General features: G+C 47.7%; 11 protein-coding genes across 11 annotated transcripts; 4 read left to right on the top strand and 7 right to left on the bottom strand.

Annotated features, from left to right (window-relative positions):
* Positions 1-385: 385 nt before the first annotated feature.
* BDV27DRAFT_134500 (uncharacterized protein) lies at positions 386-1,585 on the bottom strand. The gene has a single exon (XM_032068316.1). It carries the CDS (start codon positions 1,295-1,297, stop codon positions 491-493), a length of 807 nt encoding a protein of 268 aa, XP_031923556.1. The 5' UTR covers positions 1,298-1,585; the 3' UTR covers positions 386-490.
* A 261-nt stretch (positions 1,586-1,846) lies between these two features.
* BDV27DRAFT_161645 (PaaI family thioesterase) lies at positions 1,847-2,521 on the bottom strand (the record flags this gene model as incomplete). Its single annotated transcript, XM_032073248.1, has 1 exon — positions 1,847-2,521. One exon carries the CDS (start codon positions 2,519-2,521, stop codon positions 1,847-1,849), a length of 675 nt encoding a protein of 224 aa, XP_031923555.1.
* A 533-nt stretch (positions 2,522-3,054) lies between these two features.
* On the bottom strand, positions 3,055-4,089 carry BDV27DRAFT_148676 (uncharacterized protein; the record flags this gene model as incomplete). Its single annotated transcript, XM_032070948.1, has 4 exons — positions 3,055-3,145; positions 3,220-3,390; positions 3,549-3,689; positions 3,848-4,089. The coding sequence occupies 4 exons, from the start codon at positions 4,087-4,089 to the stop codon at positions 3,055-3,057; spliced, it is 645 nt and encodes a 214-aa protein (XP_031923554.1).
* Positions 4,090-5,255: 1,166 nt separating this feature from the next.
* BDV27DRAFT_167818 (acetyl-CoA synthetase-like protein) lies at positions 5,256-7,334 on the top strand (the record flags this gene model as incomplete). Its single annotated transcript, XM_032074597.1, has 1 exon — positions 5,256-7,334. The coding sequence occupies one exon, from the start codon at positions 5,256-5,258 to the stop codon at positions 7,332-7,334; it is 2,079 nt and encodes a 692-aa protein (XP_031923553.1).
* Positions 7,335-8,070: 736 nt separating this feature from the next.
* On the bottom strand, positions 8,071-9,224 carry BDV27DRAFT_161642 (uncharacterized protein; the record flags this gene model as incomplete). The annotated part of the gene is made up of 3 exons (XM_032073247.1): positions 8,071-8,385; positions 8,450-9,155; positions 9,208-9,224. 3 exons carry the CDS (start codon positions 9,222-9,224, stop codon positions 8,071-8,073), a joined length of 1,038 nt encoding a protein of 345 aa, XP_031923552.1.
* Positions 9,225-12,115: 2,891 nt separating this feature from the next.
* Positions 12,116-14,217, top strand: BDV27DRAFT_167816 (flavin monoamine oxidase family protein; the record flags this gene model as incomplete). The annotated part of the gene is made up of 2 exons (XM_032074596.1): positions 12,116-13,877; positions 13,934-14,217. 2 exons carry the CDS (start codon positions 12,116-12,118, stop codon positions 14,209-14,211), a joined length of 2,040 nt encoding a protein of 679 aa, XP_031923551.1. The 3' UTR covers positions 14,212-14,217.
* Positions 14,218-14,388: 171 nt separating this feature from the next.
* Positions 14,389-15,153, bottom strand: BDV27DRAFT_167814 (PQ-loop repeat-containing protein; the record flags this gene model as incomplete). Its single annotated transcript, XM_032074595.1, has 2 exons — positions 14,389-15,033; positions 15,091-15,153. 2 exons carry the CDS (start codon positions 15,151-15,153, stop codon positions 14,392-14,394), a joined length of 705 nt encoding a protein of 234 aa, XP_031923550.1.
* A 705-nt stretch (positions 15,154-15,858) lies between these two features.
* BDV27DRAFT_148672 (uncharacterized protein) lies at positions 15,859-17,211 on the bottom strand (the record flags this gene model as incomplete). Its single annotated transcript, XM_032070947.1, has 2 exons — positions 15,859-17,002; positions 17,045-17,211. 2 exons carry the CDS (start codon positions 17,209-17,211, stop codon positions 15,859-15,861), a joined length of 1,311 nt encoding a protein of 436 aa, XP_031923549.1.
* A 646-nt stretch (positions 17,212-17,857) lies between these two features.
* Positions 17,858-19,756, top strand: BDV27DRAFT_167812 (major facilitator superfamily domain-containing protein; the record flags this gene model as incomplete). The annotated part of the gene is made up of 7 exons (XM_032074594.1): positions 17,858-17,968; positions 18,140-18,327; positions 18,384-18,408; positions 18,471-18,610; positions 18,676-19,030; positions 19,087-19,326; positions 19,400-19,756. 7 exons carry the CDS (start codon positions 17,858-17,860, stop codon positions 19,754-19,756), a joined length of 1,416 nt encoding a protein of 471 aa, XP_031923548.1.
* Positions 19,757-19,858: 102 nt separating this feature from the next.
* BDV27DRAFT_134498 (transcription factor domain-containing protein) lies at positions 19,859-22,423 on the bottom strand. The gene is made up of 6 exons (XM_032068315.1): positions 22,193-22,423; positions 21,886-22,127; positions 21,745-21,836; positions 21,081-21,679; positions 20,833-21,000; positions 19,859-20,761 (listed from the first exon to the last, which is right to left on the bottom strand). The coding sequence occupies exons 1-6, from the start codon at positions 22,405-22,407 to the stop codon at positions 19,894-19,896; spliced, it is 2,184 nt and encodes a 727-aa protein (XP_031923547.1). The 5' UTR covers positions 22,408-22,423; the 3' UTR covers positions 19,859-19,893.
* A 1,184-nt stretch (positions 22,424-23,607) lies between these two features.
* On the top strand, positions 23,608-25,770 carry BDV27DRAFT_148670 (extracellular metalloproteinase; the record flags this gene model as incomplete). The annotated part of the gene is made up of 5 exons (XM_032070946.1): positions 23,608-23,961; positions 24,022-24,416; positions 24,484-25,034; positions 25,102-25,519; positions 25,572-25,770. 5 exons carry the CDS (start codon positions 23,608-23,610, stop codon positions 25,768-25,770), a joined length of 1,917 nt encoding a protein of 638 aa, XP_031923546.1.
* Between the last annotated feature and the right edge of the window lie 75 nt (positions 25,771-25,845).

Below are 25,845 nucleotides of genomic sequence, written 5' to 3'. Positions count from 1 at the left end.
GTAGGAAGAAAAGACGTGTGAAATAATATTAAATAATAGGTAAAGAAGAAAACCTGCCAGCTCAGCGGTTGATTACCCTGTCTTTGCTAGGTAGATGTGGCTTTGCCTTTTTGGAAGAAACTTCGTATTAGAGAGGGAGGTCCCGGAGAGACATCCTAGTGACCAAGTTCTTAGGAAATTGTAACTAAGCACGGAAAATCCGATTTCCTGGTTTACAGAAGCGTAGTATAAAGCTGGCCATTATCCAACGATGAATAAGTTCAATCTCTTCGGATATGTTGAGAAGGTTTACTGGTTGTAGTCTCTACTCTATGCCCGAACTTAGGCACAGGGAATCATTGGCCGCACTTATTTTGAAGTATCGTGAATGAAGGACTGAAACAAGTAGAGGATAGAGCGTCATATATGAATCTCAAGTTGAAATATAATACACTGGAGATAGAAGATTCAACACGCAGGGCGGGAATACTTCGGCACAGCCCCCAAAATTTCAATTCCCACGAAGACTGATATTGTTTTGAAGTACTCGTGCCCAGTAATCTAGCCCCATGCTTTGGATCTCCCGATCCAATTTTAAGCCCTGATCTTCCATCAAGAACGCCCAATGGTGGTCAGTACTCATAGCATCGGGGTCTCTTGGACTACGAGGGGTTGAATCCGATTCATACACTAGGAGTTCGGGGCACCACGACATATCTGCAGATGATATGATTCTGGTCGTGGTAAAACATTTCATATTTAGATCCTCAAGTGCTGTATCTTGTTGTCCGGTTGGCCCTTGGATAGGTATCCTTGTTTCCATTGACACAGTGGACGCCTCGGTGCAATCAGCTAAAGACGTTTGTGATGGAGGGTGTGTTGATTCATACTCCGCATCTGTAGACCGGTGTTGCGAATGTTCAAGGAGAACAGGGGGAATAGGCTGTCCGATCGGCAGGTTACCGTCTCCTATATGATTGCTCTCACGCATGGACTTTTGAAGCCAAGGCGTTTCTGCCACTGGGGAGTTGTGCCGGGAATGATGGTCACTCATTCTGATCCCTCCTTGACAAACACATGTCTCCTGGACCACACCATGCGCCAGAAGAATAATCAACTCTGCCCTCTTTTCCATTTCCTCCAACTCTTTTTGCCACTTGCCGATTCGGAAATCCTGCCAGGCATCGCAAAAGACGCCAGTACTGCCTTTCTTATGTAACCACGTAGTTCCCAACCCCCGCCGCCGATCTATCGCGTCCTTGGGACAGAAATGCATGTTCCATTCTTCTGTAAAGATTGCGCGGTGGTTGGTAGGCATGGAGACATTGAGTTGTCGTAGCGGGCCCGAAATCTGAGATATGATGCACGTCAAGGAGGGCTGCTTCCATCTAATTGGTTGATATATGAGTGTTTTAATTATTAAGGAAGGTCAGGACACCACCTAGCACTGACATTTATATATCAATTCGTTTCATTAATGGGGCAACCGACCACAGGTCCACTAGGAAAAATTCACTTCAGCGTCCCAGTGGCAGTCGTACAGATATGGCTGTAGCAGCATTTCTCGCTACTATCTTCACCACTGGTTCCCCCCTGGAAGTGGGTTCAGCACGGCTTGCTTGTTTCGGCCTACCGAAAGTGGGTAACCGGAAACCTCGGGAGGGCGCATTTTGCGCTATGCGGGAGGCACGGGAGGGGGAACCCTGTGTCTATTCATAATACCAATGTATATGCATTTCACAGCAGGGGAGTCCTGGCTCATTGCATAAATTACCTTATGAAAAGTTATGTGAACAAGGAGTGCAATTGTACGCACTGAGAACCTCTGGGCTGTGGTGATGATTCTACCACGCAAGACAAGATGTTCTTACAAGGAAACCTTCCGAGCTCCACTGACCAGCAACGCCTCCGCCTCTGTTAAAACCACGTCACTTCCATCCACAATCTGGCCCCGACACACCCATTTGCGTCCTTCATACGCCTCTACCCAGTTGCGTACAATCACGGTGCCCGGAGTGGATACAGGCGCCCTATATGTGATGTTCAAGCTCGCAGTAAACCCGGACAGCCCTGTTCGAGAAAGGGTAGCTAGATGTAGGGAGGCCATCAGGCCCAGTGTCTCGTCCAAAATTGCTCCGGCAATTCCCCCGTGAAGCAGTCCCGAGTGTCCATCTAGCCCAGAAGCTCCTAGTTCGACGAGCACAATGCAATCCGGGTATTCTGGGGCACGGTACGGAGTTGTGCGCCGCTCGGTACCGAGAGTGATGCTCCCTTTTGGACTTTCGGGTGGCAGAATGAAATTGGTTCGTTGGAGAGTCAAGAAATGAGGGATTGTAGTTGGAGTGTTCATGGTTTGAGCGAATAGGTAATCTTCGCTACTATCAGGTTTTTGAACGCGACCATATGTCGGGATGGCACGGTACGCAGGGTTGCTGAGGTACTGGTTGGTCCATGGGATGCCAGCGAAATGATCCAGGGTTTCTGCCGAAATGGAATGTGCTTCGATAAACGGCAGGATCTTATCCAATCTCCCCTTTGGCATGGCAGGCAACGTCATCTTATGTTGTACGCTGTGCTGTGAGATTCGCCTCTCTTGGTCTCTGGAATAATGGATACCTTGTATTCTGGTTTAATATCTACTTCGGCATATCTCAGCTTGTAAACAAAAGCCTCGGTATGGGTGGATCCGAGCCGTGTGGGTTGCAGGAAATTAAGTATAGCCATTGCATAATCTTATGCAATCAGTAACTAGTTATTATCCAGTATTATGAATTAACTACCAATGCTGTGGGGCTGTTTCGAATCAGCTCTGTCGTTCCTAGGTGATGAAATACGCCCTACTCCCGCTGTAGAATCGCATACAAGTGTATTAGAAGAACGGCAAAAAAAAAAAAAAAAAAAAACATTCCTTGCCCTCTATTTCTAACTTAGATGGTTTGATCCGTCTGCGAAGGAGACATTTCAACAGCCACATCCGCCTCCATAACCCCTCCAGGTTTTAAAAATACCCACCGAAGCTTCTTCCCCTACCCCCTCTCTTTCCAGCCATTCAAAGTCGCCAGATAATAAGCCACCCTATCTCCCGCGCTTAGCAATCATCTCCATCGCCCACGGAATGTCATGCCCGAAGGGCGGTTCGAACAGGCTGTCAGTTGTTCTCCGCCCTCTGGAGCTCTGCAGTTTTTCCCAGGAGTTGCCAAGGCACAATGCCGCGTTGAGGTCAATTCCGTTGGGATTAACGAGATATGGGGTGATTGCCTGCGGCAGAGGAGATACGTCGACGGTCGGAAGATTTCCGCATAGTGCGCAATATTGCTTCTCACCAGGACGAACATGTCGAGGTGAGTCGTTGTACGGGCGAGACCACAGAGGTAGCCGATGGTATGGCGAGGGCTGTTGAGGAGGTAGAAGCTACTTTCGCCGAAGTAGTTGCATGCGAGGAGTTGGCCAATGCGGAGCGTTTGGGGGGTTAACTGAGAACGAAATTTTACCGAGGATGCGATATTTCGTTAGTAAGATCACTGGTTGATTGGGAATTGGAACAGTGTTTAGATAGAGAGAGCACACACTCATAGTCAGTCTCACGGATAGAGGAGTCCGGGTTGGCCAGGTACACTGGGAGCATGGTGTCTTGGAAGCCTGGTCCCACGATGGGGTCTGTAATGGGGCCGGGAGTGGAAGGGTCGCCGATATGATCCCAGTACCAATGGCTGCGCGGACCTCATCAGATTGACTCTAGACTTGTGGACCTAAGAGGCGCATATCTCCAAATCACAGCTCAACATCCTTCAGCAGAATACTATATTGCTCCAGGATATTTGCAACATCGTGTGTATCCTCGATATTGTACAACATTATCAGAAATTACTCTGCGATTTTGGGCGCGTAGTTATGCCAGTCCTTTTCGACACTGAGGTCAAAGACCAGCTTACGCACTGATGGGTGCTCGATTACGAAGGAGAATGCTGGGTTGCTGGGGAAGGTTTCCAGGCCGGGAACTTGAGGGGTCGTGAATTGTTTGAGATGCGCAGGGCCAAAATTGACTGAATTGATGGGTTTGACGAAGATGGAGTCCCCGGGGGAAGGTTGGAAGAGAGGTTGTTGAGCCATAATTTTGCTTATCTACTTGTTCAACAGTTAGTTGTTCTTTATGTGTCGACGTAATGGAATAACTCGGCTGTTCTCCGAAGCCTTCTTATGGAGAATGTAGAGAATCGAGTGGCTCTTATGTGGATCAGCGACGAATGACATGCTCCTGAAAAGTATAGTCTGTCTTATTCGCCACGCCAGCGCGTCTCTCATCGCTCAGATTTCCCCGTTCCCGACTTCAGTAGCTAAATTTGGATTACCAGCCGTTATATCAGTACCTGTGCCGTGAAATGGAGATCCGGCAACCCCGTATGTCGTCGAACGACGTGGGAAACCCCCAGAGCTATACAGGAAATGTAATAGAACCTGCGAGATCGGGCTTCTCAATTTATCTATATAATATTGCCTGTACAACAATGATCTATACGGTCTTCTCCACCGCTAGCTCTTATCGCATGGTTTATTCGAATTCGAATGGGCAGCATTGGAGCCTCTCCTGGTCGCCGCATGAATGACCTTCTGGACTATGATGTTATTATCATCGGTACCGGCCTCAGTGGTACCTTCACCCTCCACCAGATAAACAAGCTGGGGCTTCATGCAAAGGTGCTCAAAGTTGGCTCTGGGCCCTGAGGGACTTGACTTTGGAATAGGTGCCCCGGCGCAGTGCGTACCCTTTCCTACGTCCCTCAAATTGCCCCTTATACACTTATACCACCACTTATATGTACCCGACATAGGATCTACCTACAAAACCGTCTCTAACGAATGAACTACATGTACACAGTTGTGGCTTAATTATATGAAAAGTGGATGGTGCTAGATTTGGGACTTCAAGACACAATCCATTTCATCCTAATACGCCAGATGTGATGGCCCACAGCTACGCACTGGAGGATTGGCAATTTCGGGATACCAATTCAGGAAGCGCGGATCCTAAGTGATCTGTGCCGAGGTTGTAGTTCAGCTACCTTAATGTGGGCCTCTCAGTATCAAGCTTATCCACAATCCGAGATTCAAGTTCATAAATCCTTCCAACGCTGACAAATCCCTGCTCATTCATTAATACGGATTATTTAAAGCGACTGCATTGATCTTCTCTTCTCATTCTTGTTGACATCCACTCTCTGTGTCACTACTCGGTACTCTTCCTATCCCCTATTCCGGCCTCCCTACTGTTCGTTGTCATGTCCTCGCTTGTTGCGGCTAAACCTGCACTCCAACAAACTATCAAGGAGTACTCGCAGCCCCCACCACCGAATCAGCCATATTCTATTGCAATCCCCAACACGGAAGAGCCTGGCCGTTCACCTATCTACCGACACCACCGGTGCGGTAATGGAGTCCTCCAAACCATCGATGCCAGTTGCCCCACCGTCCACGATTTGTTCGAGTCAAGTGTCGCGCGGAATCCAAATGGACCCTGCCTTGGCTGGCGACCATATGATTCCGTGACAAAGACCTGGAAACCGTATCAGTGGCTGGATTATCAGACTGTCCAGAGGCGTCGCAAGAACTTCGGCATTGGCTTATCAGCGATTCACGCAAGAGAAGGGATAACCGGCAAGAACTACGGCGTGGGCCTCTGGTGTCAGAATCGGCCAGAGTGGCAGTTAACAGACCTTGCTTGCATGTCTCAGTCGCTATATACCGTCTCGCTTTATGATACACTGGGTCCCGATGCAATCGAGTATATCATCGCACATGCGGATCTCAGTGCTGTTGTTTGTTCGCTCCCCCATGTACCTTCTTTGCTCAAGGTAAAGCCTCAACTGCCAAGTCTGCGGATTATCGTCGTTGTCGATCCTATAGAACCCTCTTGTGTCGAACATCGGGAACCCTTGAAACAGGCCATTTTCCCCGCCGTGGCAGAGGAAGCCGGGGTGAGGATTTACACCATGGAAGCTGTTGAAAGTCTCGGAAACGACCTGGGAGGTTCCTACAATCCCCCGGAGCCGTCCGACACAATAACAATCAACTACACCTCCGGCACCACCGGGCCTCCGAAAGGCGTGGTCCTCACCCACTCCATGGCTGTCGCAGCCACCTCGAGTGCTCTCATCTACTTCCCGCTTGATACCACTTCCGTGATATGCTCCTATCTTCCACTGGCACACATCTATGGTCGCTTAATGGAGCATGCTTGCCTCTACATGGGGGCCCGGATTGGATACTTCCATGGAAACACCGCCGAGCTTGTTGAAGACCTCAAGCAACTCCGACCAACGTTTTTCGGGTCCGTCCCCCGGATATACAACCGTTTCGGAAGTATGATCAAAGTCGCCGCGGCCAAACAACCTGGTGCCCCACACACCCGCTCCCACGAGACCGATCCAGTTTATGACCCTAGCTGGAGCCGCAAGGTCGCTGCCTCGCTTGGTTTAGACCGACTGCAGAGTATGGTAACGGGGTCGGCGCCCCTCGATCCTTCAATGCATGCCCTCCTGCGTGATGTATTCGCCGTGCCGCTATTCCAGGGCTACGGGATGACGGAAGCTTACGCTTCAGTCTCCGCACAGGCTGCCGATGACTTCAGCGTTGGAAATTGTGGCGGTATTGCACCGGTTATGGAATTCTGTCTTCTCTCTCTTCCTGAAATGGGCTACACGGTGAAGGACAACCCGCATCCTCGTGGAGAATTACTCATTCGGGGACCAAGCCTGTTCAAGGGGTATTACAAAGACCCAGAGGAAACAAACAGGGCATTTACCGACGATGGCTGGTTCAAGACGGGCGACGTGGTGTCTGTAGATGAACGGGGACGTATTGCCGTGATTGATCGCCGGAAGAACGTGCTCAAACTGTCGCAGGGTGAATATATTTCACCTGAGCGGCTGGAGGGCGTGTATACGAGCGAGTTACCCTACCTGGCACAAGCGTTCGTATGGGGAGACAGTTCGCAGTCGTTCCTCGTTGGGATATTTGGCATTCAGCTGGACCTCTTTGCAGCGTATGCACAAAAAGTGTTGAATAGGAAGATCGACCCTATGAACTTCGAGGCTATCAGGGCAGCGACAAAAGACCCGCTTGTGAGGGAAGCCGTGCAAAGGGATCTTGATACCGTAGGCCGGAAGAAGAAGCTGCAAGGCTTTGAGCGGGTGCGCAACATTGAGCTCGATATTGAGCCCTTTACTGTTGAGAATGGAATGTTGACACCTACTTTGAAACTGAAGAGACCCTTAGCCGCTAAGATTTATCGTGAGGTGCTGCAGCGGTTGTATGCCGACGGAGTTGCGGGTGGAGATACACCCAAGGGGAAGTTGTAGACTTCTGCAATGATGGAGCAAGACTCTTCGGAAATATTATTCGCCTCCGTGCTCCAGCATTGGAGGCTGATTAGTTATAGATCCGTTACGATTGATGCAACCACCACCGTACTCTCTCAGATGTTTAATTTTTGATGTGAGTATAGCTAGAAGCATGGACTGAGAGAAGATATTGTCAGGCTTGAAAATTTAATTTGGAATTTTCCTTGGGTATATATACCCTCTTGTTCTTATACGAGACCACAAATCAATCTTTCGTCCGAATCACAACATACAACGACGGATAAGAGTTCAGAATCTAGAGACGGGCCTACGTAGGGGATAGTGCTCGAAGTTTCCCAATCGACATTAGAATACGCAAACTTGCCGTATTGCAATCTTGTACAGCGATATCTTTCTCCACTATGCTTCCAGGATCTAGCCAGTCGTTACGGCAGTGACCGTATCCTGCCATCTTTCGACCACCGTAAGACAAGATACTTAGCTACTACTTGCACAGTTAGGGAAAGAAATTGGTTCAAAGCGAGGCTTACTCATGGAAAAGAAATCATCGAACATTCTTAGTACGTACTGTGTGTGACAACAGAAGCCGGACACCGAGGTTACACGAAGGCTGGATGAGGGCGATTTAAATGTGAATTCCCATTATAATAGTAACATCCAGAGAGCCAACATACTAATTTAGCCGATTCATCCTTTCGTCTTGCAAGGACGGGACGCACGACTAGCCAGGTCTCTATCGAAAATTCTCATCCGGTCTGTTCAAAAAGGCCTCCACGTCGTCCGGGAGGACCTCCCAAAGCGGCGGCGCACGCCCACCTCCCCAGCCCAGCTCTTTCTTCGCACGCTCGGGAACACCACGGGAGTTGCTTGCCAGCATGTAATAGCCGAAGTTAGGCACAAAAAACTGGGCTAATGTCTTGCTGACAAAACCCTCATCGACTTGCTTCGGCTCAGGCGATGGGAGGATATTCTTCTCGTGCAACACCTTGCCGACTGCTGTAGCGAGCTCTTTCTGGGTGGCTTCTTGAGTTGATGTAAGGAAGTATCCCTTAAATGGGTAGAAAGTCGGAGTTAGTTTGTGAAAGAGAGATCGGCCCGGAAATGACACCCACATTTTTCCCCCAGGTCACACCTTCTCCACCCGCAACGGCACTCGCAATCAACAATTGGTACACATCCACCAAATCCTCGATGTGCGTCCAGCCTTTGCGGTTCGAACCTTCATTGCAATACATCGTAAAACCGTGCTTTCGAACCTCCGGGACAAAAAGAGGGATGTAGAAGGAGTCAGTCCGACCAGGGCCCCATCCTTTGCCGTAGATGCTAGGTGGTGCAACGATAGCCGTCTTGACGGTATCCTTATAATGCTCGCCGATGGCCTGGATTGCACTATCTGTAACCCTGTGAAGCCTTTCCATAGGACGAGATGTGATCTCATCAATATCATGGATATCCGAATAGGTCTTTGGATTCAATTTTCCACGGAATTGATCGGTGTCTTGGTAGTCGGAGAGCGTCCCAGTACCAGACAAATGGATGTAGAACACTTTTCGGTTTTGCTTAATCAATCCATTAAGGAGCGCAGTCACGGCGCCAAGATGGTCGGAATCACCACAATGGACAACAATGTCGACCTCTGAAGCAGCGTCTTCGAGAACAGCTGGTGTCTCCCATGCGCCATTAACGATTTTAACGCCGGGAAATTTGGAGGCGAAGGCGTCTGGTGTCTTCCGCAGAAGTACAGTGAGTTTATATTCTGGATATTGCTCGTACAGCCTGACAAAGATGCTGCCACCGACATAGCCAGTTACACCAGTCCTGTGAAAGAGTTAGCTTTCCAGGTGCAGGATATGGGATGGTATTGACTTACAAGAATATTTTTGCCATGGCTGCAAAGTGTTGGTATGAAGCGTTAGAGGTGTTAGGGTAGCGGGCCTGAGGCTGAGAATGGGTTCGATTTTGGTATTCTTTAAAGCGGATAAGATACTAGAGATCATCAAGGCATATGAGACGTACTTTATAAATATAATGACGATAGCATATCTTGACATAGCTCTTTTCCACACTTTTCAAATATAGCATTCTGAGCCGGGGACTATAGATCCTATGGAACAAGGAACGAATACCAGGAACACCGGCATTCCATTGCATCAAGCTCGGCCTTCCCTAATTTGGTTTGCCGCAACTCCACACACAGTAAACTATATCCGATTTCTAGCCACTCCATAATAAATTTGCCGATAATGTGATCACCCACTCCACTTCACTAAACGGGAGGCCCTTTTTGGTTTGCCGTAGAGTTTATTTTATGGTAGGTAGGTCGTACGGTTTGGGGAAATCCAAAGTCTAACTAGCAGCATCATCAGCAAGGACTGATCCGTATGTTCCCAGTATACAATCATATTTGGGATCAGCACTCACTGATCCTCGCAAGCGTTATCGATCCGGTTTTGGCTCCAAAAGGATTGCCCAAGATTTGATGGGCTACATGTGGAAATAGTTTGAGAATTTCACCGAAATCTGCAGCTAGGACATGCTTTGGTAGCTTTAGGTGGTGGCAGGTAGCACCAGATTTGTAGAAGTTTAGTTATGTTTGTAGAAATCGTAGGAGGTTGGGAGCTTCTTTTTACTTTTAAAGAGACTATTTCTTTATAGGTCACTCACTTTCATCTTCTGGTCCCTGTTATCTGCTACCGAACATGACGTCCAGAGTTCAGAAGATTCCTTCAGCAGAGCAACAGTTTCTACTGCTGTTACAAAAATACACTGTGCGATTGAGATCGGATTCTATCGAGGCTTTACTGTTGTTTTTTCGTTTAGCTGCTTCCGTTCCTCCTACTACTCTCTCTCGCCCGTGCCTCGACCTGCCTGTACCAGGCTGCCTTGAGCACCCCCACTTTAACATAAGCCTGCATCCAGCCACCCATGGGGTATTATACCACTTCCACGAATTTCATTCTGGGTGCTTGCTAATCGACAGGTTGGTTTATGTCTTCTTAGTATGTACACTCTACCTCCCACCTTTGTAACCCAAGTCTCTTTAATCGTTGTCACACACACACACACACACACACACACACACACACACAACAGCAAAATACAGGTCCTAATATACATATGCTGTGTCTCCTTTGGGCCTATACATAGACCCTTCAGTATATGGCCTCTCAGCTCCCGATATCGTTGGAATCCTTATAGCTTAGTAATTTTGTTAGTAGACTGGCTTGAAGGCGCTTTTTTAAGTGTTCAAATATCCTATCCTCGACATTTTAAGCGCGTGCACTATCTTTGGCACAAGGTGGTTCTAGCTTAGTTAGGCGGCATCGAGTCGGCCTGTGGCAATTGCGATTCGTATTGAGGCTGGCACGGCTTCTAAACTCGGCGTCTAATTCTGATTATCTAAAGGTGACTTTCCGTGCAAACTTTATATAAAGCGATATTAAATCGTTTGATTTCCTCGATGCTTACCCAGACGTAGGCAGGGAGGTCATTTTGGCAGTATCGGGCAAGCATGTTAGGGTAATATAGCATACCCAGCTTTTTGCAACTCATGACTAGCCTGCTGAGCACCTCCGTATCAGCGGCTGATAACGAGGGTTTTAGGTCGAGGCCAAGTACACCACAATTCTTATATAGCATAGCAAAAATGATATGGAGTAAAATAGCCTGATATGTCGGGATAGGCCAGGAACAGGAAAGTAGTATTATAGAGTTACATAATTATATACCAATTACAACGTTCAACATATCGCGGGTACAACAACAATGGACCTCGACGGAGAATCTTTACCGGAATATTTATGGTAGCTATTTACTAGTACTAAATATTCTACCAACGCCCACACCGAACTCACCCAATGAGAAGCCCATACAAAAGAGAATAACAATATAGATAATCCCATAAGTATTTGAGTCATTGTAGAAATTATCGAGGCATATAGCCACAGTGACATAAGCCAGCATCGGGACGGGCATCTACGGAACCTGTCATTATATTCTAGAAATTTAGGATACATGAGAGAACTAACTCCCATGGCAGCAAATATAAGCCTGGGAACTTTCCGGTCGAAACGAAATAGGCCGTAGACTATAGAAAAGCCTCGATGGTAAAGTAGATAAGGGCACGGGAAACTCCCACTGTATAGACTCCGTACAGTCGGGAGGCAGTGATAAGATAAGATCAGCTCCACCCGCGCCCTTTCAACTGCACGATGACTCTTCGAGTCTTCGTTTGTCTGATAAGACAAAGTCGGAACAAGCCGCTCGAGTCGATCATTACCCCCGAAGGGAAACCCCATACCGTTCAGTATCTCCGATCTCGTACCTGTCAACATGCCCTCGGAAAGATTTCTGACTGGCTCCCCCGGATATGCGGATAGATAAACGTGGGGATTAGCGGGAATATCTTTATTCGTATTCGATAAGATGACCGAGCAGATAACTATAGGAAACATAAGTGGAGTTTGGACACCGTGATTGTAGCACAGGTCTGTTATCAGTCAGTATCCTGTTACTCATCTCTTAGCACTCGGTATCTTTCTTTGTCTGTCTAGTAATTCACTCGGATCTGTAGCACTACCATCGCGGAGGGATTGTATAGTGAAGTTCCTATCGGTTGGAGAGTAATGAATAATGATGGTACCTGATAAGAATACAGGTGGGCAATGTTTTCGCAGTAGAGCAATGGCACAAAGGCTATAAAAATGGCTTGAAAGCCCGTCTGTTCTTGAAAGTAGCATGCGTTCTTGTACTCAACAGATATCGAGGCATCACCAGTTATGGCGCCAACCTTTCACAGTTATACGAGTGGGCTCTTAGCCTTGGGACTTTTCCAGGTAGGCTGGGCCGGTGTTGTACACAAGCAGACAGAACTGGTCCATTTCCGAGTCCCAGATGTCACCGCTGACTCCTTACACAACGTCCATATCGACTTCCTTCACCCGGGCTTCCAAGGTGAGGTTCACCTCCTGTATGGGGCCTGCGATATCTCTAGCTCCAGCGAAAAGCACCATGAGATTGGAACCATATATGTCAAGCGACACGCTCATCCCGAGCGCTTCGTCTGGGCAACTCCCTCGGACACTCCCCACCTTCATTGCCTTCACGCCTTTTCAGGATCGACGTTGGTAGGAAGATCAGCCCCAGTGTCTGTCGCCGCACAACTCGTACGGCGAGAGAGTATTGCAGATGTTGCCGATGCAATGGGGCCGTGGTTCGATGGTGTCGCATACATGCAGGCAAAGGAGCCTGGGAAGGTCGTGGTGTCTCAAGCAAAAGACGCCTCCGTGGCAATTATCGGAGGGGGCATGTCCGGCCTGATGACTAGCCTTCTATTAGAGTCAGTTGGCATGCACAACTGGCACATTATTGAGTCTTCCAGTAGAATTGGAGGCCGTATCCGTACCGAATACCTCAACCATACTCGCCCGGACCAATATCAGTATCAGGAGATGGGTCCGATGCGGTTCCCCGTCAGCATCACCTATGCGGACACAAATGAGACCCTCGAGATTCAAGATCACAAGATGGTCTTCCAATTGAGCGATGTGCTCAACGAAATGAATACCGATCATCCGGAACTTGCTGTCAACTTCATCCCCTTCATTCAGAATAGTCCGAATGTCCCAGCCAGCTCCGGGGGTTACCGTTTACCAAATGGTCTGATCCCTACTGCGGCAGATGTAGCTGCCAATTCATCACTTGTATACAAAGCAGCATCTTCCAACGCAACAGAAGCCGCAGGTGCAGCGCAAGCATACAAAGACTATACTACTGCGGACAAGATCAGCCGAAAGATTGTCACCGACATGTATCAGGCACACAAGTCTGCAGTCGAAAGTGGATATTTCCACTGGTCAGAAGCCGGCTATTTGCGATATGCTCTGGGGTACAATGACAATATTACCGACTACGTTGCCGGGTCTGACGACACTCCGATGTGGGATAGTCTCTATGAAGGCGTCTACTTCAGTGCCACAAAGTGGCGCACCATCGACAAAGGACTGGAATCACTCCCACGCGCCTTCTGGCCACACGTCGCCAATAAGACCACATTGAACCGCACGATCCAGGGGCTATCCTTCAATGAGAGCTCCGGAAGGATCGCTGTCAATTGGCGCGATGATCCAATGCAACTGGAACCCGAAAGTGCAGAATATGATTATGCGGTTGTCTCTGTGCCATTCAGCAAGGTTCGTCTATGGGATATGCCTCGCTATTCATCTCTTCTGAGTCGCGCTATCTCCACCATGAATTACGCCCAGTCCTGTAAAATGTCTCTACATTTCAAGACACGGTTCTGGGAACACCAGGAGAAGCCCATCTTCGGAGGATGCGGATCCGTGGACTTGCCGGGAATCGGCTCTGTCTGCTATCCATCCTTCAACATAAATGCCACCGGACCTGGAGTTGTCCTCGCATCATACGTCAGCGATACTCCGGCACGGTCGATCGTGGCGTTGAGCACTGAGGATCACGTTGCTCTGGTACTACGCTCTATGGTTCAGATCCATGGGAACATTGCCGCCGAGCAATACACAGGTGAGCCACTACTCGATTTACTCCCGACAGAGATAACATCACTAACCGAATTACAGGCATCTATGATCGCCAATGCTGGGAGGTTGATGAGCATCAAGCTGGAGCTTGGGCGGCTCCTCTCGTCGGACAGCAAGAGCTGTATCTCCCCGCCTACTACCAAACCGAATATAAGACAATCTTCATCGGCGAACATACTAGTTACACTCATGCCTGGATTTTCTCGGCGTTGGATTCTGCCGTCCGTGGAACCACGCAGCTTTTGCTAGACCTTGGGTTAGTTGATGAGGCGAAAGAAATTGTGAATACCTGGATGGGGCGGTGGATTAAGGTCTAATATGCTTCTTGCGGTTTCTTCATAGCTCACAGTATACATTTCGAATACGTACATTCCAAATGTCCCCACTATATATCTAGCATTAGAGGTATAAATAAAAAGAATCTAATGTGTCTATATCGGAAGATAGACAGGACACGCCTGTCTTCACAGTACATACATACATCATGAGATAGTCAACTATTGGTTACTCGTACTATCGGACGGTCCATCCACTCGAATGACTCTTCGTTTCCTGCGCTGTGCCGCCCGAAAATATAACAAAATGATCATCAGCCCCAACCATATGGCAAACTCCGTACCGTAGATGACTAGGCCCAGAATATCTAGTGAAGGCTGAAAGATGACAGACAAAATCGAAGCCACATCTCCGCTCGCATCGAGAAGGGCAAACTTGAGGGACAATCCTGCATCTGACCGCGTCCTGAACATATCGACGTAATGTTGTAGTACTCCAGCCGCAAGAAGAACGGCGGAAAGGATTGCCATGAGAGTTGACGGCCACTTGTGGCCTCTTCTGAAGGCCACGCGGAGTGCAAACACGAGACCGGTCTCAGCGCCGCCAAGAACTGCACCTATGACTATGGCAAGAGGAGCAATCTTCTTCAGGCTCCATTTGTCACCGTAGTACTTGCACTGAGACCAAGTCCAGAGACTTAGGAAGATGAGAATATTCGGCTGAACTTGCAAAGCAATATTGAAGTTGTTTGAAATATTGTACACGCCGAGGGGAACCCCAGCCATGGCCCAGGACAAGAAGAAGGCCGCAGACAGGGACTCACTGTCATGTCGTCGCCAATTCTTCCAGATCTGTGGTAGAAGCTATCTTGGAGGTTAGTTACTGGCTTAATGAATAACTAACGCGGGGTTGTGTTTAACCTGAAGCGACCATAGCACTGCTCCCAATGTGCCGAACACATTTGCGGCGACATGATTGTCCATATTTTAACTTGCAGTTCGAAGGCGATGTGGGCGAATGACCACACTCTAGCTTATATGCATAGCCATTGTTATGAAATTAGCAAACCTAATCCTTGTATGCCTGGCCACACGGGATTGACACAGCGCAGCTTGAACTAGCGAAAATCGCAAATATTTTGATTGATATGAAACTGTCCAATCACACCCAGGCGATTTATGCTGCCCCACATGTCACGCCCCATTCATTACTCGGTATGGAATATCGTCCTCAAGAAAGCAGGCGGTCAAACGGAACAGTCTGAATTTAGGTCGAGATACAACGACCGCCTATTTAACTGAGGTTGTCTGTTCCCATTATAGTTTAGACGGGATTGCGGATGCTTCTGAGATTCCACCCAACTTGGAAACTACACGCTTTGACTAGCTATTCTAAAATTGCCAATGTCGCAGGCATTGAGGCTTGACATGTCTATCTGAATTATATCTGAACAGGTTGTGCTCTTCCGCTGGACAGGGTCAAATCTGCATTTGATGTCCGACATCTTTGCGGCTGAGGATATGACGCGGGCGACAATATATATCTTTACTGGCATCCTACTTGAATTACTACTGAACAATGTTTGATACAATTGAGGTTGCCGTTTGGCAAGCTTTAGAGGTTTCTTTCGGGAGCACTGGAAATTTACAAGAATATCAAAGATTTTAAGATACCATTTCTTCTCTTATTCATTCTATTCGTGGCAGGGGAATTGCCTCAACATCAAGTTGACTCCACCGTGATGCTAGCACGCGCCCGTCCTTGATCGTCGCTAATACATGATCGTTAAACCTATCGAGCACAGTTATATCCTCCAAGGGATTTGCGTTAAGAACAAGCAAGTCAGCGGCGAATCCAGGCACAATTTGTCCGAGAAACCCGTCCTGCTTCAACAGTCGAGCAGGGGTAATAGTGGCACTCTGGAGAATTTCCAAAGCTGTCTGTACCCTGCTGCGGATAGCGAACTCTTTACTCTGTGCAAAGTGCAGTGGCCCTAAGAGATCTGTTCCAAAACATATATCTACGCCTGTTTCACTAGCGAGCTTTAGTGCATGCAACCCTTTGTGCAGCACCTCCCGATTCTTCTGGGCAGAAGCCGGGGGCAGGAACCCGCCGAACTCAGGCGAGTCCATTGTTGCGTACGTTACTAGAGTCGGAGTAAGGAAGACCCCATGTTCCTTCATCAGCTTCGCTGTGTCTTCATCGAGGAGATTACCGTGTTCGATTCCCTTCACCCCCTGGCGGATTGCTTGTTGTATGGCCTGCGGGGTGTACGCGTGAGAAGTGACATACGTTCCCGCGTTGTTAGCGACAGTGACAATGGCCTTGATCTCTTCGTCAGAAAACTGGAGATGGTGGATCTGGTCCGATGGACTGGCGACACCGCCTCCTCCCATAATTTTGATAAAGTCCGATCCTTGTCGTATTTCCTCGCGAGCGTATTTCAAACATTGTTCCACACCGTCCACGATACGACCAATACCGTTCACATGTCCTGCACAGCATTCATTGGGGTCGTGTTGTTGGCGACGATCCCCGTGGCCACCAGTCTGTGAGAGAGCGTGTCCGGCAATGAACAAGCGTGGCCCGGGTATAACACCTTCCTGGATCGATTCCTTTAATGCCAGGGATGCCCCCCCACAGTCTCGTACAGTTGTGAATCCTCGGTTCAACATCGATTGACAGACGCTTGGCTGTCGTAGAAGGTTAAGGTTATCGCTGAGATCCTTCAGTTCTCGAAGGCTTGCAGATCCTGGGACAGCAGCGATGTGCACATGGCAGTCGATAAGACCGGGGCAGATGAACTTGCCATTCAGATCAATGCAGATGGCACTAGAGTCGGTATCGCCCAATTCGGCTGCTGTGCCAACTGACGAAATTAACCCACCGGACAGCTTCACTGATGTGCGTTCGGTGATGTTCCCAGTGACAGGGTCGATTATATTGGCATTGGTAAAGATGTATGTCTGTTGGGGTTCTGGTTGCCAAGGCTTGATAATGCGCCGAAGATCGGACGGAGTAACTTGTGAGGGCGTCGCCATGATGACAGAAAAGAACGAAGTTCTAAGAAAGATAACGTTTGTTTTAGGAACTCATCAGCTAGCTTGAAGATATCGATTGTGTGTATTGAAACATAGTCGCTTTCTCGGGCATTTATAAGTCGCAACGAGGCGATCACTCACCTATGCAGCTGCGGGTACATGTACCCGCATATAAGACCCACTTTCAAACGAAATGGATTCATTTAGCGTGCGGGTCCATGTACCCGCAACATTAACTACTGAGTAAACCTTCGGCCATTAGGCTTTCACACCTTTCACCGTTGGACTAGCGTCGTCGAATCTTCCAAGTCAGGTTGGTGCAGGGGGCAACTGTAAGACCAGGGAATATTTGGCAAACCATTCAACTTGGGCGAATCATGGGACGTTAGACAAGCCTTAGGCCCGCTTGCGTATGGACTGGAAAACTTAGAAATATCGTCCCCATCAATGATAATCTGGGGTGCGGGGTCTAGCGCCATGGCTGAATATTGCAATCCTTTCATAACCCTTGTAGAGCTATAAGAAGCCATTCGACGCAGATAACTCTGATATGGCCTCTCTAGTTTGTCGGTGTCAACTTAGGAGTTGTATATTATCATTTATCCCCTCGAAACCCTTTCTTCATCGATATACAAAAAAGACCAAAATGCTGAAAGAGTCTGACAAGGACGCTTCGCAAACGCAAACGGCAATATTCCTTGATCCGGAGGAAGAGAGACGTGTGAAAAGGAAGATCGATTGTGTTGTCCTTCCACTGGTAAGTATATGATGGTTCTATTTGGCCATAAAGATATAGAGTGCTGAAAGTAGGAACAAGATGTGTCTTGTCTTCTTTTCTCAATGTAAGCCACCATCAAGGCAAGGCAGCTGCTATGCGTTGTGCTAGCCATCCCCTTTTTTGGGTGGAAACCCTTGCTGATGACGCCAGAGCTCAGACCTCGACAAGCAGAGTTTAAGCTATGCTAGTGTGTTTGGAATGATAGAAGAGCTAGGCCTCCATGGTACACAGTTTTCATGGCTGGGATCTATCTTCTACGTTGGGCAGCTGGTAGCAGAATTTCCGGCTATGTACCTGATGAGCCGCTTGCCGCTCGCTAGATTCGTTGCTTGTACAGTGTAAGTCTCGCCCTGCGTAATTCTTTCAAGGAGCCCTGCTAAAGGAATGGATCAAGAATCCTCTGGGGAGGAATATGCATGGTAAGGGTTCTTCATTCAATTCAAGACAAAGCTGTCCAAGAATAATCGAGATGTTTCTGTAGTGTCTGGCAGCCGCGACGACTTTCCCATCATTTATGGCAGTGCGGTTTTGTCTGGGCTTGGCTGAAGGCGCCGTATCACCGGCTTTCGTTACCCTAACCAGTATCTGGTATAAAAAGAAGGAACATCCCCTGCGTATAGGGTAGGATACTCCGTGTCCATTCTATTTTATTCGTCTTGAGCTGGCTATTAACGTCTGGCTCTTAGTTTGTGGATCAGTTGCAACGGGCTCGCTCAGATTGTTGGGGCACTGATGATGTACGGAATTGGCCATCAAGCAATGGATATTGCCCAATGGAAAGCCATGTTCCTCATATGTGGTGGTCTAACAATGCTCGTGGGCATTTTATTTTTCTTTCTGATGCCCACAGGTCCTGGTGCAGCCTGGTTCCTCAAACCCCATGAGCGGGAGATAGCCACGAAGCGACTTCAGGCAGAAAGTGAAGGAGGGGATCACACCCATTTCTCTATATCACAGTTGAAAGAGGCTGTTGGTGATATTAGAGCATATTTGAGCTTCCTTTTCGGTGTTCTTCTTACACTCCCCTCGCCCGTTATTGCAGTAAGTGTCTCGAAGTTTTGGATCCGTCATAGTCACTCACGATTCCCAAAACACAGTTCGCATCTCTAATTATTCACTATTTGGGATATTCGAACTTCGAGACAATGCTGTATACCTCACCGTCAGGTGCGATTCAAATCTTTTTCATATGGGTTGGGATCATCTTTTGTTGGCTCTGGCCAAATCGCCGGTGTGCCATCGCGATCGGACTCAGCATTGTACCACTCACTGGGATTATCCTTCTCTTTGCCCTCCCTCTGTCAGCGGGCTGGGGTATGATTGTTGCGTCTTGGCTGGTATGATTCAAAAACCTGGAACAGCTCCCAAATCTCTTAGTACGCTTCCACAGCTCACTCACATACCATCTAGGCCTCTGTGATTTCGAATATCTTCTCAATCCTTCTCAGTCTAAATGCTTCAAATACACGTGGGAACACGAAGAAGGCAATTGTCAACGCTTTATTCTTCGTCGGCTATTCCGTAGGGGCTATTTGCGCACCACTTCTTTGGAACACCGAGTACGCGCCCCGCTACCATAGTGGTCTTGTTTTGGCTCTGGTTAGCTGGCTCGTCTTCATTCCGTCAGTGGCAGTTTATTGGTTTTCTTGTGTCTATGAAAATAAACGCCGATCCGCAGTCCAGATGGAGGTGAGCGAGCATGTGGCCGAGGTAGCTGGGAGGGATATGACCGACAAGGAAGACAAGCAGTTCTGGTACATTACTTAATGTATACCGTCTCCTAATCAGCTTCTTGGAACGTTACATTTACCAATAGCGCAATGACTTCATTTATCTTCATGTAGTTTATATACAGTGTGTGTGAAAATGGGAGATGATCGTCAGAGTTGAGCAGAATCCCCATTTTATAACCCATCACCGTCGTCAAGCGTACTGCCTGCGTAAAGTCCATCAAAGCCTAGCAAATGTTGGTTGGAAAACGAACAGTCCTCTAGCAATGTCCCAATATCATCGAAAAGCGCTCCATCATACCCTTGGTAATAAGGTTGATTAATTGATGTCTCGCCGCCTACCTCGTGCAAGCGTCTTTCCCATGATGTCCCATAATAAGGCTGATGAGCATCTTCGATGAATTGCCCGCTGTCCGCAGTTTGTGCCTCCTTCGGTAGCAGGACGGAATCAGACATTTTTGTGGGGTTAAGATCACGGTAATCAAAACCAGGCTCTCCTTGGTGAGACATGGCTGCTAAAGCTTTGTTGACGACCGCCTGAAAATTATCTACATGTTTGAGGGCATTCCTTGCAAACTCACTGCCGCGGGCCATAAAATGTAGGGCTTCCATTGCTGTGCTTACTCTAGAGTAAGATTTGAGCCTAGGATGCAAGATACTTTCCAAGAGGATAATGATAGTAGCAGAGCTGCAGCAGTGAAAGTCGGTATGGGAGAAACGGGCTAGCTGCCGGCGATTTCTGAGAAGCTCGATCAGGTCAATTATCTGTTCCGCATGTTGCACGCAGGACTTTGACAGTTCGTGGATCTCTGCACTCCTGATAGTGTCGTCTCTGCTGCTTCCTTTGTTGCCAACAAAGCTCCGCACTTTACTGATCAAGGCAGCACGACTGATATATGTCCAAACCATACAGTAGTGGAGTTGTAGGTGTACATTAAGCCTTAGAGAGACGCCATCCAGCGTTGTTAATTCAGCTGGTAGCTCTTCCTTCCAGGCAAGAAGTTGCCGTCTGATTTCTTCTGTGGCATATCTATCTAATGCTCTGTTGAAGAAGTTAGCAATACAAAGCCAATCTGAAGGTCTGTCTATAGCATAATACCGTGGGCACCTTACTTTGACTGAATTGCCTTATTGAGCAGCAGAGTAAGCTTTGTATACGCCACAAGTCTCTCGGCACGAAACGAACCAGAGGAATCCAAATCTGCCCGTCGCCGGGGGAGGGGGCAATCAATATCGTTGCATTGGAGCGTTTCCGGATACCCGAGAGAGATAGCGACCCGTCTATAATTGTGAGAAAAACTCTAAACAAAAGAAAAAAAAAATGGGGGAAGTAAATGGGGAAGTGGATGGGCCATCCATACCGTTCAATGCTATAGGTCGTCCAAAAGACACGATTTCGGATCTCGGACAGTTGTGGGGGTATATTAAAGCCGGCAGATTTTCGATGTAGACCGAGGCAGATCGCATTGCGCAAGGCAAGGCCGAGATATGTGTAGCATGTATTAGTATTATGGATTGGTAGAGAGTAAAGGGCTGCTAAAAGACAGCTTAGCACCCCTTCCAAGGATGGGCATGTTATTATCCATGGTATAAGGTGCTGCGCATGCCGAAAGAATTTAGCACCAGGAATGCCAGTTTGTTCTAAGTTCACTCCCTCCGCATCACTGTCAGGGCGACCTTGGTGGAGATGAGCGAACTGACTTCCCATAGAAAAGACAGTCAGAGCCAAACAAATCAATTTGGCGTCGGCAATAGATGTAGCAAAATCACTCCTGTATAGTGCGTATAGTTGACTACGAAATGTAGCCTCATCAAAATAGTACCAGTTTGCCTCAGCATAACAGAAGAAAGTTGAAATAAGGGCTTCAGCCTCTGTCTGTGATGGGAAGTCTTTCAAGACTTGGTCCATCAGATAGTCCTCATATTCACTATATGATTCGTTTTCAGGGTAGAACAAAGGCTATCACAAAGCAGAAAGCATAATTAGACTGAGGCTTACACATAGGAGGTATTCATCAGACATACACTATTATCAGAGAAATCCGGTCTTTCGGTTTGGGAAACCGCTTCAGTGGCTGAATCTAGGAAATCTTTATGTGCCAGCGCCTCATGCCCTCCTAAATAAACTGTTAATATATTGCAGTAGGTTTCTACTATAGAACTTACCAAATGTAGTTGCGTTAGTGTCTGGTAGTGTAGTTGTAGATTCGGGTGCCGGTCTCTCGTCTGGGGTAGCGCCAACTTGACCGAGCTGCTTTGTAGATTGATTTACAGCAGATGGTCGGTTAGAATTTATGATAATTTTCATTAGATGAGCTGACTGATCTGCAGTGAGACCAATCTCAGGATAAAGTTTGTTGAACTCTGCTGCAACATCTTCGTGATCGATTCCATCCTCGTTGAGATGACTGGAGATATTTAGGTAAGTTCAAGACCAGTCTTCAGCAAAGGATAATATACAAATAGTTCATACCTAGCCGGCAGGTCATTCAATTCCACTTCTTCAGATTCAAAGACACAGCTCGAGTTAGTCTTGTCGCAATTTTGGCACCTGTCAGGAGACACGAGCACACATCGTCGCTTACGTAGGCGACAGTTGGTGCAAGCTTTGATAATACGTTTGCGCTGTTCCAGTGGTACTTTAGGACGAAAGCGTTTGGATGAAGATCTTTTTAGTTGGTCGGACATAGTTGAGACTGATATCCATGAACCACATTCATGGCGGCAAGATGTCCCCATTGCATTGTCACTACAGGTCGCCATTTCCGAGGGGTCATGTGACTTCGCCCCAGTCACGGACTCGCGGTTCATTAATTACTGTCTCCTTCCATTTTGGTGCAGTTCGCCCGATCTCTTCTTGACACTCCTTTCCAGTTATATTGAATGTTTCCAGAATGCCACAGAACGTTTTAAAGACAATGAAGACTAGAATAACGTCTCAATTGGCAATTAGAATGAATATGTTAAGTACTAAGCCCGGATGACGTACTGGGCTAATTCTGAAATTATTTACGTAGGTGTAGTTGGAATAGAGTACATTAGTTTGTTAGTGCCCCAAGCGCTTGGAAGCGTACTTTAGTACATCCCGACTAGTTACCTCCGCTAAATACTCCCATGTACTATAGCTGTTCAAGGGTATACACATCTAGCGCAGCAACTGGGGCAGTGCTGAGCGTTACCTGACATTTTGTTGTCTGCCATGGACGATGCAGATAGAGTGGCAGACAACATTTCTCTGTCTTGAAATAATACTCTGTTCAAAGGTTAAATCATCAAAGCCGGGCGTTCCAGAGCTGACAATGTGTTGATCATGAATGAGACGCGTGAATATGATATACGAAGAGACTTGGTACTACCGGAGTCCTTGTATATAATTGTGTTATTCTCGATCCATAGCGCATGTAACCTGAGCCTTTATCAATGTCCTCTTAGGCTGGTCCGGATTGCATATTGCTCCTGAAGCGTTCTATTTCTTAGACATTGGGTCGAGCAGGAATAATTGTGAAAAGACAGTCAACAGTGAAGATGTGTGGTGATTAACACCAGTGGAGACCAAAATGCTCTGTGGCATTGGGCATTCACTTTACATGTCGATCAGCTTTAAAGCTTCACTGAGCAAATCCAATGCATAATTTGGTATTGTGGCTTCATGAATACCAGAGAAGGTGTGATTTACCTATTAGAATGTTCTCGGCCGGAGTGAAGTGGTGAATGTAATGCACTCCAAATATATCTGTATGCACCAATGCACCAATGGCAAATTGCGTGAAATGAACAAGTGAATGAGATATAATGACACCCATGCCACTGACAATGTAGTCAAGATAAATACTAGGACTATCCACATCATCCCTTCCTGCCATCCTCGCCTCACTTTTCATGTCCAACATGCATAGCCTTTCCTTGATCGGGGCTCTGGCCTTGTCTGTTTGTGTCTTTGCCGATCCTACTGAACCCGCTTTATCTCCTCGTCGCGCTGGTGTTGACCTGGAAAAGTTTCGATTGACTCCCAATGCAGAATACGTCGATTCCAATCAGCAGATCCCTATTTCTACTACGAATGTCGGCTTCATTGAGCAAGGCTATGTCGAGACGGCCATGCAGCTGGTCAAGGAAACATTCCCTAACGCGTCCTTCCGCCTCCGAGAGGATCACTATGTTGGGGACAACGGTGTGGCGCACGTTCACTTTTGCCAGACAATCCACGACCTAAATGTCGATAACGCGGATTTTAATGTCAACGTATGTGCTAATATGCTGGCCCGCTTGAGCTATTACACCAGGCTAACTGGTTAAATGTAGGTTGGTAAAGACGGCACAGTCTTCTCCTATGGAAACTCCTTCTACACCGGGCCAGTTCCCAGCATCACCCAGTTGACAAAACGTGATTTTACTGATCCCGTGGCGGCGTTGAAATTTGCCTTGTCACATCTTCAACTTCCCATCAATGCGGTTGGCGTCTCAGCGGAATCCACGAAGCATCCTCATAAATACATCTTCCGAGGCACGTCCGGGGCGGTCTCGGACCCGAAGGCACTTCTTGTTTATCTCGTGAAGCCTGACGGGACTCTGTGCCTGGCGTGGAGGATAGAGACCGACGTTGATGAGAACTGGCTCTTGACTTATGTGGATGCGAAAACCGCCGAGGATATTCATGGTGTCGTCGACTATGTTTCTGAGGCCATCTTTCAAGTCTAGTGAGTCGTGTCCGGTTGCCAGATATTGAAAAACACTCTAATCACCGATATCAATGATTCATTACAGTGGCTGGGGAATCAATGATCCCGCTGAGACAGATAGCCGTGTTATTGTTACTGACCCGTGGGATTTGAAGGTATCCCCCTGGACCTGGTTCGGCGATGGACAGAAAAACTGGACTTCAACACGAGGGAATAACGGCATTGCCCAGGAGAATTTCAAGAATCTACCGACATACATTAATAATTTCCGACCTGATAGTTCTACTCTAAATTTTACTTATGAGTACCCGGCTGATGGATCTCCTCAGGACTACATTAATGCTTCCATTACTCAACTTTTCTACACAGCTAACACATACCATGATCTCCTGTACACACTGGGCTTTACTGAAAAAGCAGGCAATTTTCAATGGAACAACAACGGCTTGGGAGGCAGGGAGAAGGACTATGTGATCCTGAATGCGCAGGATGGAGCGGGGACGAACAACGCCGATTTCGCTACTCCACCAGACGGATACCCAGCCCGCATGCGCATGTATATCTTCACGCGCACCAAGCCCCCTCGGGATGCAGTGTTTGAGTCTGGCGTTGCCATTCATGAATATACCCATGGGTGTAAGTACTGCTGTAGTTTTTCCTGCCCGTTCTATGAATTCTTCGGGTTAATTTGAGTATTACCCAGTGTCTATGCGACTTACCGGTGGCCCTGGCAACTCTCGATGCTTAAGTGCTTTCGAGTCGGCTAGCATGGGGGAAGGTTGGGGTGACTTCATGGCGACTGCGATCCGCCTCAAGCCCAATAACACGCGTGCAACAGATTATGGAATGGGGGCTTGGGTTTATAATAGTCCAAAGGGAATTCGACAGTATCTGTATTCGACTTCGATGGAAACTAACCCACTGAACTATACGTCCTTGAATAGAATGTACTTGGTCCATGCAGGTGGAACCGTCTGGGCTTCGATGCTGTACGAAGTGCTATGGAACTTGATTGATAAGCATGGGAAGGACGACGGCCCGCGGCCAACTTTTGACGAAAGAGGGGTGCCCAAGGACGGTAAATACCTGGCAATGAAGATAGTAATCGATGCCATGGCGTTGTGAGTACATTCCTTCCGAACAGAGATAGTATCACTGACGATACACTACTAGACAACCCTGCAATCCCGACTTTGTTCAGGCCCGCAATGCCATCCTGGACGCGGATCAGGCTCTGACGGGAGGCCAAAATAAATGTGAAATCTGGACCGGATTTGCCAAGCGTGGTCTGGGACAAGGAGCCGTATATGGAAGTGGTAGGCGCGTGGCCAGCTATGAGATCCCCAATGATGTGTGCCAGAAGAAGATTTAAACTCCTTGATTTCCTTCAACCTCTTCTCTTAAGTAACAAGAGCAACATGGTTACATTTCGATTTGATATGAATGC

The sequence above is a fragment of the Aspergillus caelatus genome, assembly GCF_009193585.1.
Source record: "Aspergillus caelatus strain CBS 763.97 unplaced genomic scaffold BDV27scaffold_211, whole genome shotgun sequence".
Lineage (NCBI taxonomy): Eukaryota > Fungi > Ascomycota > Eurotiomycetes > Eurotiales > Aspergillaceae > Aspergillus > Aspergillus caelatus.
This window is presented reverse-complemented; position numbering and strand designations above follow the sequence as displayed.

Excerpts from the sequence above, each read along its gene's own strand:
- BDV27DRAFT_134500 (XM_032068316.1), bottom strand. The coding sequence starts at position 1,297 with ATGCCTACCAACCACCGCGCAATCTTTACAGAAGAATGGAACATGCAT.
- BDV27DRAFT_134498 (XM_032068315.1), bottom strand. The coding sequence starts at position 22,407 with ATGTCCGACCAACTAAAAAGATCTTCATCCAAACGCTTTCGTCCTAAA. Across the intron at positions 21,680-21,744 it reads CGGATTTCTCTGATAATAGT|CCTTTGTTCTACCCTGAAAA; the intron begins GTATGTCTGATG and ends GCTTTGTGATAG. Across the intron at positions 21,001-21,080 it reads ACGACCTATAGCATTGAACG|ACGGGTCGCTATCTCTCTCG; the intron begins GTATGGATGGCC and ends TCACAATTATAG.